At 44.3% G+C, this 17671-nt stretch overlaps 2 protein-coding genes across 2 annotated transcripts in view; one reads left to right on the forward strand and one right to left on the reverse strand.

Annotated features, from left to right (window-relative positions):
• Positions 1–5862, reverse strand: part of POLR1A (RNA polymerase I subunit A) — a 78704-nt gene extending 72842 nt beyond the window's left edge. The window contains exon 1 of the mRNA XM_062209778.1: positions 5517–5862. Coding sequence (XP_062065762.1) covers positions 5517–5593 — 77 coding nt within the window. The 5' untranslated portion in view covers positions 5594–5862. The remainder of the gene's footprint in view (positions 1–5516) is intronic.
• Positions 5863–6011: 149 nt separating this feature from the next.
• Positions 6012–17671, forward strand: part of PTCD3 (pentatricopeptide repeat domain 3) — a 30119-nt gene continuing 18459 nt past the window's right edge. Inside the window, exons 1-6 of the mRNA XM_062209779.1 lie at positions 6012–6123; positions 8749–8801; positions 8904–8940; positions 14208–14253; positions 16347–16415; positions 16828–16932. Of these exons, the coding sequence (XP_062065763.1) occupies positions 6020–6123; positions 8749–8801; positions 8904–8940; positions 14208–14253; positions 16347–16415; positions 16828–16932 (414 nt within the window). The 5' untranslated portion in view covers positions 6012–6019. The remainder of the gene's footprint in view (positions 6124–8748; positions 8802–8903; positions 8941–14207; positions 14254–16346; positions 16416–16827; positions 16933–17671) is intronic.

Consider the following 17671-nt stretch of genomic DNA (forward strand, 5'->3'; position numbering starts at 1 on the left):
GTAACTCTACCTTTCAAATAAATAAACAAATCTTTGGGAAAAAAAAGCAGCAGCATTAAGTAATCCTGGTCTTAACTCTAATCTGAGATGGGCATCACTACGTGTGTTTTTCAGGAGGGGAAACTGAGGCTCAGAGCAATCAGGTGTCTAAATTCAAGAAAACAAATATTCAAACCTCTGAGACCCAGAACTTGATTTACAAAAGATTTCATCATATTTCATATTCAGTGTAAAGGTTCCCACAGGACATTCAAATAACTACTTTTACAAAGCCAACGTTGCTTTTTAAATGTTTTCTTTCCTGATCTATAAAATAAACAACAAATAATCCCAGGGGCCAGTGTTGTGACACAGCAGGTTAAGCCATCCTCTGTGACACTGGCACCCCATATCAGGGCGCCAGTTCGAGTCCTGGCTGCTCTACTTCCAATCCAGCTCCCTCTTAATGCACCTGGGAAAGCAGCAGAGGATGACCCAAGTGCTTGAGGTCCTGCTAACCAAGGAGGAGATGCAGATGGAGTATTTAGCTCCTGGCTCAGCCTTGCCCAGCCCCAACTGTTGTGGCTGTTTGGGGGAGCGAACCAGCAGATGAAGATCTCTCTTTGTCTCTTTCTCTCTGCCACTCTGCCTTTCAAATAAACCAATCTAAGAAAGATTGTTTTAATTAAAAAATAAATTACCCCATCCTCACACCTTAGAGGAAAACTGACAGCAGGGCCCAGCTGGGGACGAAAGCCCCCTTCTGATGTACACACTCCCTCTAATGAAGCACAAAGAGGATACAGACCTCAGCAAGTGGGGACTCACGTTCTGGGTATAAAATGATGATGACCCAGCAGGAACTAAGCTGCTCAGATCTGGAGGACCCTATGTTACATGGCCAGTGTCGCCCTAATGGCCAAGGCCAACTGGAAGACACACCTGTTGCTGTGGCTCTGGTCAATGTGGAGCCCTGGCTGCCAGTAAGAAACTCTACCAAGCCAATGTTGTGTGGGTGGGCTATTTCCACAAACCTGGAGTGCATCTTCAACCCTGCACTGGGAAATACTGAACAAACTACTTAGCTTCTTTTTTTATCTCAGCTTTGGAAATTGTAATAAAATACACATAGAACTTACTGTTGTCATCATTTTGAAGAGTATAGTTGAGTGGTAGTAAGAATATTTACAATATGATCTGCTTACACAAGGTGACTTACCTAAGTGGACCCAAACAGTACCTGTCCTTTTGTGAATGGCTTATTTTACTTAGCATAATGTCCTCAAGGTTCATTTACATTGTAGGCTGTGCCAAAATTTCCTTCCTTTTTTATGGGCTGAATAATACTGCATTGTGTATACACACCACATTTTGCTTATCAACTGCCATCTATCAATAAGACACTTGGGGGTCTCCCCCATTTTGGGCTATTGTAAATACTGTTGCTATGAACATTGGCATGCAAGTATCGCTTTGAGACCCTAATTTCAATTCTTTGGCTATACATGCAGAAATAGAATTATTGGATCATATGGCAATTGTATTTTTAAATTTTTTTTTTATCTTTTCCAAAGTCATTGTTTATGTTAATGTTTTTTTTTTTTTTTTTTTTTTTTTGACAGGCAGAGTGGACAGTGAGAGAGAGAGAGAGAAATATCTTCCTTTTGCCGTTGGTTCACCCTCCAATGGCCGCCGCGGCTAGCGCGCTGTGGCCGGCGCACTGCGCTGATCCGATGGCAGGAGCCAGGTACTTCTCCTGGTCTCCCATGGGGTGCAGGGCCCAAGAACTTGGGCCATCCTCCACTGCACTCCCTGGCCACAGCAGAGAGCTGGCCTGGAAGAGGGGCAACCGGGACAGAATCTGGTGCCCCGACTGGGACTAGAACCCGGTGTGCCGGCGCTGCAAGGCGGAGGATTAGCCTAGTGAGCCGCGGCGCCGGCTATTTTTAATTTTTTGAGGTGCTCCCATACTGTTTCCCACAGTGGGTGCAACACGGTATGTACCCACCCACAGTGCACAGGGTTCCACTTTCTCCACATCCTCATCAACACTGGTTATTTTCTACTTTTGCTTTTTAATTTGGTTTTATTTACTTACTTTATTTATCTGGAAGGCAGAGAGACAGAGAGCAATCTCCCTTCTGCTGGTTTACCTCTCAAGTGCCTGTAACAGCTAAGGATGAGCCAGGCCACAGCCAGAAGTCAGGAACTTAATCCGGGTCTCCCACATGGGTAGCAGTACTTGAGCCATCACCTGCTGCCTCCTAGGGTGTGCATTAGCAGGCAGCTGACATCAGGAGAGGGGCGGGGATTTGATTCAGGCACTCTGAGATGGGATGCAGGCATCACCAAGCAGCATCTTAACCACTACGCCAAACACTCACCCTGGGTTCTTTCTCCTAAGGGATCTGAGGAAGTAACTCACTGTGGTTTTGAAGTGCATTTGCCTAGTGATTAGTAACGCTGAACATCTTTTCATGTGCTTATTGGCCGTTGGGACAGCACTGGAGAAATGTCTATTGAAGTCCTTTGCCCATTTTTAAAACAGGTCCTTTTGTTGTTGCGTTGTAGGATCTCACTAGGTATTTTGGATATCAATTATTTATCAGATTTATGATTTACAAATATTTTTCTCCCATTCCAAGGTTTGCATTTTTCACAGTTAATCTTGTCCTTTGATAATTACTTAACTTTTTCTCACCTACAATGTGGGTACTGCAGCAGCTCTATTAGGATGACTGGAAGATAACACATAAAACACAGTGCCTGGAACAAATCTCCTCTCTCTGAGGAGAAAATCTCTTTTGTTCTTGTGGGAGCAGAATGGAGAGGAGGAGCAACCAATAAAGATTCTACTGGAGCAGAGTTTGAGGATGGATTTGCCATTTCCTAAAGAGAAATTTTACTCTCTCTCAGCCTTCACTTTCTTTCCTGCGACTGCAGGCACAATCACAAGTGGTCGTAGTAAGGACTGGAAGCAGCAGGTGCTGAGAAAATAACTCCTCTATCCACCTATCCATGCACTCAACAAATGTCCGTTGAGCACTTGCCATGTGCCAAATACAATTTAATTGCTGGGGAAACACACAAGAATCCCAACACTTACGGGCCTTACGTTCTGTTGGAGGAACGAAAACAGATAAGACCCCAAACAAATGAAGTACGCAATCTGTAGAAAGTGTGGTGGAGAAAAACTGCCGGGAAAGGGAAGGATGACAGGGTGGGTGAGTGGTCCGAGAAGCCCCTTCTAAGAAGGTGGATGGGAAAGGCCTGAAGGAGAGCAGGGAGCGAGCCCAGCAGTCCTTAGGCAGAGGGCTTTGCAGGAGGAAAGGCAGGGAGGGCAAAGATCCTGAGGAGCGCATGTGCAAGGAGGTCGGGGATAAAAGTCAGGGAGGCAGCAGGAACCAGAAGGGCTTTCCTCCGACTGAACTGGAAAGCACGCTGACAGAGAACACATTTCTTGAAATTTCTCAGCCCTAGCCACAAGTAGATCTACAATGTTAGTGATGGGGATATATTTGCTCATGCTGCTCCCTGATGGAAAATTAAACAATTACCTGTTGAAAAATTCAATCAGCAAAAACACTTTTGCTTTTGGATGAAATTGTACTGATGGTGATGATATATTTAAAATTTTGGACTACCACACTGTTCGCAAGGATGGCAAAGCTATAATTCAGAAGTCTATGAATTCAGTTATTTAACATGACTTGAGACACACAGGAAGTTCAAGGCTAGTGGAGGAAGGAAAATGCAAGTACAAAAAATGACTAATGATAGACAACTGCACTGGGTGTTTAATGGCCTCAGAAAATGAGGGATGTTGAAATGAGCCTTCAGGAGAGTGCTGGATGCGAGACAGAGGGAGGTAGGTCCCTTGGCAGAATGGACACTGCACCAGGTAGGTGTTGCGGCAAGTGTGTTACATGGCTACTTGGGATGATCATATTCCATACTGGAGGGCCTGGGATTGAGTTCTGCCTCCACTTAAGATACAGTTTCCTGCTAGTGTACTGGGGAAGCAGTGGATGATGGTTCAAGTACTCTGTTCCTTGCCACCCACATGGAGACCCGGATGGAGTGGGTGGCTCCTCACTTTGGCCTAGCCCAACTCTGGGTATTGTGGGCATTTGGGGTGGGGTGAACCAGCAATTAAAAGATCTCTCTGTCTCTCACTCTGCCTTTCAATTCAATGGAAATAAAGGAATTAATTTCAAAAAGAAAAAGGACATTGCACTCAGGGAAAACAGCTGAAGAAAGGCCAGGCTGTTGAAACAAGCTGGCAAGGTGTGATTTGGTAGAGAAGGGATGATGTTATAGCTAAAATCAGCATTGGCCTGATCATGGGGGAGACGGTGTAGACTATGGTAAAAATGTTCTTTACCGAAGGGAAAAGGAGACTCTCAGTACAGTTTCAAGGATGACAGCAGCACAATTACAGCGTTAGTTTCAAGAAAACTTTGACAGCAGCATGAGGATGGACTGGACAAGTGGAAGGAGCAGGAGGTGGATGAAATGACAGTTCAGACATGAGAGAAGGGTCTGATCAAAGGCAGTGGAAAAAAGGACAAAATGAAGGGTGCAAAACAGATCTGAAGGTGACACAAGGCAGGAGCACAGTAAATAACTTAGAGACACAGAATTATTTCCTGGTTTCTGGTGACCATTTTTGCAAGGGTAAGTTCCTAAAGTTCCTTTGGTGCGGGGAGTGCATGTTGAATTTTTGATATGAGTTTAAGATCTCTGTGAAATTCAAATAAAGTTGTCAGTCAAATAAATGCATCTGGAAATTATGAAAAGAGTTTTGTGCTGGAGATTTGACTTTGAGAGTACCAGTTCTGGAAGTGAGATTGTCTAGAACAACGCTGAGGACGAGAAAAGTAACACGACTGGGATAGAATCCCGAGGAATATCAAATTTTCAGTAATGAAAAGGAACAGACCTTTTTACTACTGTTCAGCTTAGTGCCTGGCAAAAACTGGCGGCTCACTAAATATCTGTTGGTTGGCAGATGGATGGATGAAGGGAGGGAGGAAGAAGTACTTGTCACAGAAATGGAGAACCTGAAAACAGGTTTTGGAAGAGAAGAAAGTTTCAAGAAGGTGTGGAAGAAACCGTGGAATGCTCTCACGATCAAAATAAAAACTAAGGAGAAATCTCATGATTTTGTAATTAATGATTTTGTAATTAGAGAACCTAAGCATGCCGGAGTCCTGGCAAACAGAAGTTCTCACATAAACTGAGACTTAAAGGATAATCATTTTCAGCCAAGAGGAGACTACGTGCTAACTGCGTCAAGGACATCATCATAGCTCTACAAAACCTTGTTAATTAACGACAAGACCCTCAGAAAACTTCCGCCAGCCCCACCGCGTCCCTGGCAGCACACGCCGGCCCCAGAACTACGAAGCCCAGCAGGCCCCGCGCCCGACCACCAGCAACTTCAAGGTTACGCCGGGCGCGAGGCCTTGTGGGAACAGTAGTTCACGGCGCCAACCTCAGCGCCTGGCTCCGCACGCGTCCCACCAACTGCTTACTTGAGCTCTTCAGCCGAATACATCCCGAAGGAAATGCCCTGTAGCCGGCGCCAGGGCACGTTCTTGGAGCCTAACATCTTCTAGGTCTACTGTGAGTTCCAGCACCAAGAGAATCCAGTCACCCCTGGAGAACACCTATGAGCCCTAAGCCAAGAGCCACCATGTGATTCCAAGTGGGCTTGCGTACCGGAAGCGCTCGCTAGAGTATTTATGTGGACGAGACCACTTTCGTTGTGGGGGCCGGAGAAAACTAATTCACGGCTCTCGTGTTTTCTAAGAACAGAGCTCTATAAGACTTTAAAGTAATGGCTTCAGAAAAGCTTTTCGAGGCCAATGGGCGTACTGAGCTTTTTACTTCCTTGATAAAGGAAACCGTGAGGGTGCAACCTCCCATTTCAAGATAGTTTTCGCCTCGGCCAATAGGCGAGCTGTTCCCGCCCACCTCCCTCCTGCGATCCCGAAGGGCGAGGGCTTTCCCGACACGCTCTGCGAGGACGCCAAAGATGGCGGCGGCGGCGTCTGCTCGCTGGCTGGGTGTCCGCAGCAGGCTCGGCCTGCCGCTGAGCGCTCGGCGGGTAGCGCTGTGTGAACAGGCACCCGGTTGCAGGTAAGTCAAGCTTGAGGGCCGACGTAAGAGTCCTCTCAGTCTTGTTTCCCGAGAGCTGTGGAACTAGGGACGATGGAGGGGTTGGCACGTGCGGGCTGAAACAGCCGCGCGAGCCGCAGGCCCGGCACGTGGAGCCGGGGCCCTGAAACACTCGCGGAGTTCGGACCGCCTTGTTCGATAAGGGGGTATCTGTTGGTTGTTGGCAGTACCCTGTCCGCAAACCTAGGCCTCTGCTCTCGTGACGCTTACATTCCAGTGAGTGTGGCGGTAGCGGATTCACGCACCACCGCCACCCGCCCCGAAAAGAAAAAAATCCGCCCTTACTTGTTTTACCCCAAGCGGCATGGACAGGGAGAACTCATGAGACCTTCCCAAATAAAAGGCAGTCTTGTCTTGGCTAAAGATATTGCCAGGTTTCATAAAAGAGAAGTGTCGAAATCTGCCTCCATGCCCTTTGGATCTGTGGCCGTTACAGATCGGAAACTATAACATCTGTTATTGCATTTTTTTTTCCCCACGTAGTACAAACAGTGGTATTGTGGAAACAGGCAATAACACAGTAAAAAGCGTGAGAAAAACAACTTTAGATTGATTGCTACGCTGTGTTAGATGATAGACGAATTTTTCCAACTAGACTGAGACTAGTGATCACTTTCAGAAACATTGCCAGGAGCAAGTGAGTTGTGTAACTTACAATAGGAATTTGATTTCTACTCTTTTCTCAGGCTGCTTCAGAAGAGAGAGCAGCCTGCCTTGTATTTCAGAAGCCTACAGCGGCCCTTCCTCCTCGCTGTAGTGCCCAACTTTTATGGCTTTCTTTGTCAGTCACGTGTCTTCCGCAAAATTCTTTGAGAACGCGATCTCTGTCCCAGTGCCATGAGTTACAAGTAGCATGATTTGAGCGTCAATTACTTTTTTTTTTTAATTTGACAGAGTTAGGGAGAGAGACAGAAAGGTCTTCCCTCCGTTGGTTCATCCCCCCAAATGGCCTCTACAGCCAGAGCTAAGCCTATCGGAAGCCAGGAGCCAAGTGCTTCCTCCTGGTCTCCCATGCCGGTGCGGGGGCCCAAGCACTTGGGCCATCCTCCGCTGCACTCCCAGGCCACAGCAGAGAGCTGGACTGGAAGAGGAGCAACCAGGACTAGAACCAGCGCCGCAGGTGGAGGATTAGCTGGACCCGAGAGTCAATTACTTTTGCTAATGTTTAGCAGAGAGAAAAATTCTTGTTATAAAATGATTTTTGAAACCAGATAGTGATGGAGGAGCTATTTTCCTTTGTAATCACACCTTAATACTTTATTCTATTAATACCAGTTAGGGAGGGAATAGAATAGAATACTCAAGGTATTATTGAACACATTCTCTGCTTGGCATATTGACTACTTTTAATAAAATCAGAGCATTTTAAAATGGTGGGCTGATGACGCTATATTTTAGGTAAAGAATAATTTCAAAGTTGGGTCTCTAAAATGCCAAAAATTACAATGCCAAGTCTAAATTAGGTCTGATGTATTTGGCTCATTCCTGGTTGTTGAAGGAAGTAGAATGAAAGGCTCGTGGGTGATCTTAGCTGTGTCATAATTGCTTTAAGCAAGGCGGCGGGGGAGGTCCCTTATAGCAGGTGCTGTTCATTGAAAGTTAATTGTTCCTCTTAAACGTGTTTTTGGGTCCAAAGTTAAAACTCCCTTATATTTGAAACCAGCTACTTAGATTGTTCAAGTGCTGATCAACGTTTCATTTTCCTCCTGATTTTGTGTAATGAGGTTACCTGCTTTATCTATTTATTTATTTATTTATTTTTTTAAGATTTATTTACCTAGGCCAGCACCGCAGCTCAGTAGGCTAATCCTCTGCCTACGGTGCCAGCACACTGAGTTCTAGTCCCAATCGGGGCGCCGGATTCTGTCCCGGTTGCCCCTCTTCCAGGCCAGCTCTCTGCTGTGGCCCGTGAGTGCAGTGGAGGATGGCCCAAGTCCTTGGGCCCTGCACCCCATGGGAGACCAGGAGAAGCACCTGGCTCCTGCCTTTGGATGAGTGCGGTACGCCGGCCGCAGCGCGGCGGCCATTGGAGGGTGAACCAACGGCAAAAGGAAGACCTTTCTCTCTTTCTCTCACTGTCCACTCTGCCTGTCCAAAAGATTTATTTACCTAAAAGGCAGAGTGAGGAGGAGAGAAAAAGATAACACTACCCAAATGGCTACAAAGGCCAGGCTGAAGTCAGAAGCCAGGAGCTTCTTCCTGGTCTCCCACGTGGGTGCAGGAGTCCAAGGAATTGGGCCAACCTCTGCTGCTTGCCTAGGTACATTAGCAGGGAGCTGGATAGAAGTAGAACAACTGGGAGTTGAACTAGGGCGTATACGGGATGCAGGCAGAGGCTTAACCTGCTATATCACAGTCCTGGCTCCAGCCTGCTTTAATTCATATCTTGTGTCCATATTCTGTATCCATTCTGTAATGGTATTGACATAGTGTTTAGGCTGTGTCTTCTCAGTATTCGCTGACATGAGTTATCCAGTCAGTGTGATCCATGATAACTGGAGATTTGGAACTCGAGACGCAGAGGTGGGGGTGATGATTATGAGCTTTAGGGCTTTTAGCTTAGTTTTTTATTTTTATTTTTTGCAGATTTTATTCTGGAAGTGCAACTCTCTCAAAGATTGAAGGAACTGATGCAATAGGTATATTAAAAATGTATTGAAATAATTTCATTTTTATATTACATTTTATTCTGTTGTAGTTGTAGTATTAGAAAATTGATATATTCTATCTTTGAAATTTAGGGATTGAAGAAGTAGTCATTCCCAAAAAGAAAATTTGGTGAGTATTCAGTAGTCACTGTTCTCCATGTGGTTGAGTGCTTGCAATGAGGGAAACAAACAGGAAGGCCAGGTGAGAAGTTAGTAACGTTAGAGCAGCAGGAGAGTGTGCATGAAGGGGGAACAGCTGGGGGAAGCAGCTGGGGAGGTGGCGAGCACTGAGTGAGGGAGGACTAAGAGTTTTTTAGAGTTAGAAGATATCCAGAATTACACGTCTGTTCATGTTTACATAATAATGGTTGTTCTCAAACATCAGCATTTGAATAATTTTTTTTTTAAGTTTTATTTATTTGAAAGGCAGAATGATGGGGATCTTTATCTTCTGTCTCCTTGTTCGCCTCCCCAAGTACCTGCAAAAGCCCAGGCTTGGCCATGCAAAAACCAGGAGCCAAGAACTCTGTCTGGTCTTCCACGTGGAGCCATCATCCACTGCTTCCCTGGCACATTAGCAGGAAGCTGGGTTAGAGGTACAAAGTAGCTGGACTCATACCAGGCACTCCCCGTATGGAATGTGGGCGACCCAGGCAGCTTAGTCCGCAGCTGCAGAATACCCACTCAGGTTCTCCCATATGTGCTACAGAGACCACACAAAATTAGTATGTTTATAATCTCTAGCAAGGTTCAAATAAATATGAAATTTAGCTTTTTTATTCACTAGGTAGATCCTTGAGCTAACTTTCTTATTATTTATTCAGCATGACTGTACGAATTAAAACATCACAGAGATGCTTGTACTATGACATTTTTTAATCCATTTAAACACCCCTAAAAAGCCACACATTAGAATTTTGAGTGTGACCTGAAGACTTCGATTGACTTGTGAAAGAAAGGCTTTAAGTTACAAAAGTAATAAATAGTTAATGCCGCCAAAAGAGGGATGGGATAAATCTAATATGCAGAAAGGAAGCAAAACTACAGACTAACTGCTGGCAGGTGGGTTATTAACCGATCTGTGCCGTGGTAACATGCAGTAAAGGATAGCCCATGCCTTAAAGGATTAAATGGCATGTTGAATGTTGCATTTCATATATTCTGATTTTAGTAGTTGATAGATATTAAAATTTGGGCTTGTAATCATGCTTATTTTGCATATGAGCTATTTATATACCTGTAGTTTAGAATTGATTTGCTTCTGTATGAACTGTTGATATGTGTATAGGTTAGAACTGCTTATACTCTGTTTTTAATGACTACAAAGTATTTCATTATACAAATATATTCAGATTCATTTCTCTCTTCCCTGAGAATCAGAACCAAGCTAAAAGGAGAAATATGGGCATCTAAGATATAGGCATTTCTCTGATAGTATTCATGTCCAAGGTCCTTTACCAACCCATCGCACCTCTATCACTGAAGAAGATACTACAGGGAAAACAAGAGAGGATGCTTAGGAGGATGTGCTGCAGTCTGGTTAAGTTGCATGTGTAATTTGTGCTTAACATTCATCACATGTATGTGACCTTACAGCTAGTTGAGAACACAGAATATGGTGTAATCAAGAGTGGCTGTAATGCACTAATCAAGGTGATTTTTGTTGAAAGCATAAAAATTTAGTTATACCTTAAGTAGGTAGGATTATCTTCTTAGCACTGGAATCACCCTTTGAATTTTGTTTAAAAGGCATATTCTTGGGACCAGTGTTATGGCACAGCAGGTGAAGCCACTACCGGCAATGCTAGTATCCCATATGGGTGCCAGTTCATGTCCTGGCTGCTCCACTTCTGATCTACCTCCCTGGCTAGTGGCCTGCGAAGGACAGTGATGGATGGCCCAAGTGTTTGGGCCCCTGCAACCATCGGGGTAGAAGACCCAGATGAAGCTTCTGCCTGGCCCAGCACTGGCCATTGCAGCCATCTGGAGAGTGAACCAGAGGATACAAAGTCTCTTCCTCTGTCTCTGTAACAATGACTTTTAAAATAAATTTGTTTGGGTAAAGATTTATTTATTTATTTATTTATTTGAAAGCCAGAGTCACAGAGGGGAAAGACAGGGAGACCTTCCATCTGCTGGGTCACTTCCCAAATGGCCACAGTGGCCAGGGCTGGGCCAGTCCGAAGCCAGGAGCGTCTTCTGGGTCTCCCATAGGGGTGCAAGGGCCCAAGTATTTGGGCCATCTTCCGTTACTTTCCCAGGTACATTATTAGCAAGGAGCTAAATTGGAAGTGGAGCAGTGGGACTCAAAGCAGTGCCCATATATGATGCCAACACTGCAGGCAGAGGCTTAACCTTTTTATTAAGATTTATTTTATTTGAAAGACAGCTACAGATGGGCTGGCACTGTGGTGCAGTGTGTTAAAGCCCTGGCCTGAAGCACTGGAATCCCAAATGGGCGCCAGTTCTAGTCCTAGCTGCCCCTCTTCCCATCCAGCTCTCTGTTGTGGCCTGGGAAAGCAGTAGAAGATGGCTGAAGTCCTTGGGCCCCTGCACCCACATGGGAGACCCAGAAGATTCTCCTGGTTATGGATCGGCGCAGTTCCAGCCATTGTGGCTGTGTGGGGAGTGAACCAGCGGATGGAAGACCTCTCTCTGTCTCTAGCTCTCTGTAACTCTGTCTTTCAAATAAATAAAATAAATCTTAAAACAAACAAAAAAAAAGCTAGAGAGAGAGGTAGAGAAAGGTCTTCCATCTGCTGGTTCACTCTCCCAAATGGCCAGAACAACCGGAGCTGAGCTGGTCTGGAACCAGGAGCTTCTCCTAGGTCTCACATGTGGGTGCAGGGGCCCTAGGCCCATCCTCCACTGCTTTCCCAGACACATTAGCAGGGAACTGGATTGGAAATAGAGCAGCTGGGACTCCAACCAGCACCCATGTGGGATGTAGACACTGCAGGCTAGGGCATTAACCCGCTGCACCATAGCAGTGGTCCTGGAAGGTTTCTACGCCACAGTGCTGGTCCTGAAAGAAATTTATAAATAAATGAAAAGGAAGGGCCGGCTCTATGTCCTCTTTTTTTTGTTTGTTTGTTTGTTTTTTTTTTTTTTGTATTATTTATTTGACAGAATTAGGGTGAGAAAGAGAGATCTTGCATATGCTGGTTTATTCCCTAAATGGCCACAATGGCCGGGGCTGGGCCAGGCTGAAGCCAGGAGCCAGGAACTTCATCTGGATTTCCGTGGGGGTGCAAGGGCCCAAGCCCTTGGACCATTTTCCACTGCGTTCTCAGGCACATCAGCATAGAGTTGGATTGGAAGTAGAGCAGCCAGGAATCAAACTGGTGCCCATATAGGTGGCTTAACCTGCTGTACCACAATGTAGACCCCTTCTTGTTTTTCTTTTTCTGATGTTTTATTTGTGGCTGCAATGGCTGGGTCTGGGCCAGGCTGCCTCCTCTGGTTCCCACGTGGATCCAGGGGCCAAAATACTTGGGCTATCTTCAACTGCTTTCCCAGGCATATTAGCAAGGACCTGGATCAGAAGTGGAATAGCCAGAACTTGAACCACAGCACTCATGGAATGCCGGCATTGCAGGTGGCAGCTTAACCTGCCATGGCACAACATCAGCCCCTGATATATTCTTATAAATGTTTTGCTGAACTTTGTTTAGAAAAAAAATACTTTTCGTTTAATCTCTGTAATTCCCTTTGGGAAATGAGGCACATTAAATCTAACAGGGTTAAAAGTGCATCTGAGGGGCAGGTGCTTTGGCGTAGCAGCTAAGCTGCTGCCTGCAGTACCGGCATCCCATATGGGTGCCAGTTTGACTGCTGGCTGCTCCACTTCCCATCCAGCTCTCTGCTATGGCCTGGGAAAGCAGACGATGACCCAAGTCCTTGAGCCCCTGCACCTGGGTGGGAGACCCAGAAGAAGCTCCTGGTTTTAGGTGAGTGCAGTTGCATCCATCTGGGGAGTGAATTAGCGGATGGAAAACACCTCTCTCTGCATCTCTAACTCTGCCTTTCAAATAAAATTAATAAATCTTAAAAAAAAATACATCTGAAACCAAATTATCTTTTCATTTACTGCAGTGAAACCTTTCCTGATAGTTCAGTGAAGGTCTCTATTCCAAAGGCAAAGTGGGCAGGTAACCTGTAGCTGTTTTCATTGGGTTGTGTATGGTTTAGAGACTTTAAGTTGGGAGAGGAGGGGAGCGTGCATCACAGTCATCTGGAATTTCAGTAAGGATGCATGTGACAGACTGATGTGTCTTGGACAGTCTGATGCAGTAGGTCTAGAGTGGAGCTTGTGATTTAGTCTCATGTGTAATTGAAGTAGGAGCCACCCATTGGGGCCCTGCATGGTGGTACAGTGGTTTAAGCTTCTTCAGATGCTTGCTTCCCATATTGGAATGCAAGCTTACTCCTGACTACTTTCTTTCTGATCCAGCTTCCTACTAAGCATCCTGGGAGGCAGCAGGACCTAGGCTCAGGTTCTAGGGTCCCTGCCACACACATAAGAGACCCAAGTGGAGTTGTAGGCTCTTGGCTTTGTGCTGGCGCAGCCGTGGCTGCTTTGGCATTTGGCGAGTGAACCAGAAAATAGAAGATCCCTCCTTCTGCCCTTCAAGTAAATAAAAGTAAATAAATGATTATTTTTAAAAAACTAGCTCTGAGTCACTCCCTCACTAGCTTTACAAAAAGATAGAGCGCCATTAATTTAGTTAGTAAAGGCAAGAGTGGTCCAGAAGGGTGGAGTGAAAATGGGTAGAAAGTGCATGGGGGCCGGCGCCGCGGCTCAATAGGCTAATCCTCTGCCTGCAGCACCGGCACCCCAGGTTTGAGTCCCGGTTGGGGAGCTGGTTCTGTCCCGGTTGCCGCTTTTCCAGTCCAGCTCTCTGCTATGGCCTGGGAGTGCAGTGGAGGATGGCCCAAGTGCTTGGGCCCTGCACCCCATGGGAGACCAGGAGAAGCTCCTGGCTTCAGATTAGCGCAGTGCGCCGGCTGCAGCGGCCATTAGAGGGTGAACCAACGGTAAAGGAAGACCTTTCTCTCTGTCTCACTGTCCACTCTGCCTATTAAAAAAAAAAAAGTGCATGGGAGGAAATAAACTATGTAGTTTTATGAGGTGAGGGTAGAGATCACTAGCCCTGGGTGATGATACTGGGGATCAGGCAGAGAGGACAAGCAAAGCAAAGAGAGGAGCATGTATTACCTGCCTTCAGACAAACAACTAGACTGCTTATCTTCCAATTTGTTCTCCAATGATCAGGAGAGAAAAGCAGCTCTAGGTGAGACTCTTAACGGCGCTGTTGGCCAGTCTCCAAGCAGACACTGTTCATTCTTGAGTATAAAGCGCCTAGAGGAGCGCTAACTTGTGTTTCTTACTCTTAGGGATAAAGTGGCTGTTCTTCAGGCGCTTGCATCCACGGTAAACAGGGTAAGTATGGTTTTTAGCTTTTTAAATTGCCCAATAATATCACATCTAATGCTCGTACCTCTTCACTGTTTAGAATAAACTGTTGTGGGTCTAGCAAGTTTTTTGAAGTCATCTAATCCAGTCCTGTCGTTTGACAAGAGAAGAAACCAGGGCTTTTAAAATGACATGGGGCTGTTGAGGATACTGTTCTAGTGATGTTTCATCAGCAAGAGTTTGGGGTAACTGTGGAAAGTGATGGCCACACAGCTTTGAAAGACTGTGCCTGCACACTGGCCATACAGAGTGATTCAGAAGGTGGATCCTGTAGCTCAGAGCTGTACTAGCCTAACAGTAGGCTTCACAACTTTATCTCTTGATACTTCTCTGTTTCCTGATCTGCAAAGTGGTTGTGGTGAGAATTAAATGAGTGAAATATAGATCAAAGGGTTCAGGGCAGTATCTGGCACAAAGGAAACGGGTAGTATGATAGCTGCTTTGTTGCTGCTACAACTATCTTAGATTTAATGTGTCAGTAATTTGCTCTTTGACAATTCAAGAATAAAGTTTGCAGTCAGAAACTGGTAAGTAAATGTATCAGATATGGAATTTCTTTTTGATTGTGTTTTTCATTAGTTAGAAACTACTAATTTTTAACTCTAGGGGAAAATGTCTCAATTAAATCTTTTTCCCTGCCAAATATCTCCAAATACTGACTGTCAAATTATCACAAATACCTGGAATTGTTCTTGTATTGTAGATGTTGAACTTAGGGGTTACTGGGCCAAATATACACTGAAGCATACCCTACTGATTTCTGAGAAAGGGCTTTTTAAAAATGGGGCGGGGGGGAGCAGGGCAGACACCACATTCATGCATAGGTTCATTCCCCAAATGTGTACAATGGCCAGGGTTGAACTAAGCAGCCTGGAGCCAGGAACGCTGTTCATGTCTCTCATGAGGGTGACAGGAACCAAGTACTTGAGCCATCACCACTGACTCCCAGATTCTGCATTGAAGGGAAGCTAGAGTCAGGAATAGGCTGGGAATGGAGCATGAACAAGCAGCATGGGACACAGGCATCATAACTGGTGTGTTAAATGCCCACTCCCTAAGAAAGAATTGTTAAATATTCTGTCTCCCCACTCACAAGGCATTAAGATTTTATACATAGATAAACTCTAAGAAAGTCACTCATTTATTCAGCCACCATGTTTGTGTGTATATAGACACACACACACACACACATATTTGAGAATATGTTTATGATACTTACCAAGTACCTTTCTGAGTGTAGAATTCAGACACAATCCTTGCATAGTTCCACGAGAGGAGGACTAGGAAGGACTTCCAAAAGAGTTAATGATTGGATGGGGTAGAGCAGAAAATGAGGACAAAAAAGAATTTAAAAAGCTATCTGGTCCCCCAAAGAAAGTCCAGGCGAGTGAGATGAGGCATCAAGGGCACAATCAGAATAGACTTAGGAAATTTGGTGAGTTTTTACCATTTAAAAAAAAAGGTCCAGGTTGGAAATGTAGAGACAGAGGAGAGGAAATAAATTGGGAGCATTTCTAAGGGGTGGCCCTTCGTGGAGCAGGAGAGTTGATTTTACTTGCGAATTAATGAACTATTCGAAGGAAAACAGAACCTTGGACAGCAGGTCATAGGAAAAGCTGCTGCTGTTCACACCCCCTGGAGACCCTTTGGAGCAGACTTTATCCAAAAGTTGAGCATGGATAGATAATGACAGTGCTTTGAAGAAAAATCTATTCCAAAAAGGTGGTGCTGGGCCTGGTTAATTTCCAGGATCCTTATCTAGAGCAGTATAGCAGTAGTACCCACTGATGGTAGATGCAAATCCTAAGTAACAGCTATGGGGTTTGAACCATTACTTGCTTTCGGTTTTGCAGTTACTGGCAACTCTTGCAGAGCTGAGAGTGCAATATTGTATGTTCTGTGTGTATATATGTGTCTGAATATATAAATACATAGGTACGTATTTTGCATGTATGTTATATATATAATTAAAACGTAATAGAATTTTTGGTTATCACCAAAACTTACAAAGTCATCGTAATAAAAATATAGCTAAGAATAGTTATTTGTCTTTTCCACAGGACCCTACAGCTGTCCCTTATTCATTTCAAGATGATCCTTACCTCATACCAACATCCTCTTCGGAATCAGTGAGTATTTTCATGTAACTTGTCTAGGTTTTTTTGTTTTTCTTTTAATCTTACTGGTTTGTGTCTAAGATTACATCTATAATTTAGTTACAAGAGCCTTTGAAAAGTTTATAAAAACTAATAGCTCAATTGGTAGGTTTTTTTTTTTATTCCTTTCTGACCTTAATTAGATTGAGGTAATATGGAAACTATTTTTAGCTTTGTTTTTAATACTTACGGGTTTTTCTCACTGGAATGAATCGCTCAGTTTAACTCTCAATAGAAAAGGTAGCCTTGTGGTATATTGTAATTTAATTGGGATTTCATGTATTGTTAACTTATTTGTGAGGGGAGAATAATTCTTTCTGAGGGTATAACTTTGATCTCTTAATTACATATAAATAGCAATTTGTATCAATTTTTTTTTATATAGCGTTCATTTTTATTGGCAAAGAAATCTGGAGAAAGTGCAGCAAAATTTATTATTAATTCATATCCCAAGTATTTTCAGAAGGACATAGCTGAACCTCATATACCGGTAAGGAAAGTTGGCTTCTTACATAGCATTAAATAAATGTAAGCTAAATCAAGCTTTCATAACTATTGTTTAAGTAGTAATTTGATTGGAAAAGCCTTTTAATGTATGGAGTTACCTGTGCTCAAAATACCAACATTTAAAATTCTTTTTTCTATATATTTGCCCTGAATCTTAATATCTTCTCCACTTGGCTTCTGGGACCCTCACTTGGGCCTGCTCCTTTGTAGTTTTCCTTCACCAGCTCCCTAGCCACTCCTTAAGCATTGCTGTCTGTCTTAGTCATTTTCTCTTTTATTGCCCATGTCTTTCCTTCAGTAACCCTTATGTTCTGTTTGGCATTCTTGGAAATCCAGCCTAGAGCTCTCTACTTAGAACTACCTGCTGTTTACCACTCTCTGTTCTGTGGTCATGCAGTGAATGTGTGATGAGCCTTGTGCTTAGTGCTGTCGGTTCACTGGTGACCCAGACACTTGCACCTCTGCCCTCCTGAGTGTATTCGTGGAAATACTAAGCTCACGCTTGCCATCTATAAGCTGTACCCTGTACTTCACATCTTCCTATTTCCCAAAACTCAACCCCTCCTGTTCTCATACCATAATCTGGTGACAGAATGGGAAAACAGTGCAGTTGTGTAGGTAAAAATATTCAAATCCTGGACTACGATAGTGGCAGTGATGGAATAAACACTTGTTATCCTGGCTTTTCTCTTTTATATTTTTATAATTTTTAAGTGAAATAT

Source organism: Lepus europaeus, chromosome 13, assembly GCF_033115175.1.
Source record: "Lepus europaeus isolate LE1 chromosome 13, mLepTim1.pri, whole genome shotgun sequence".
Taxonomy (NCBI): domain Eukaryota; kingdom Metazoa; phylum Chordata; class Mammalia; order Lagomorpha; family Leporidae; genus Lepus; species Lepus europaeus.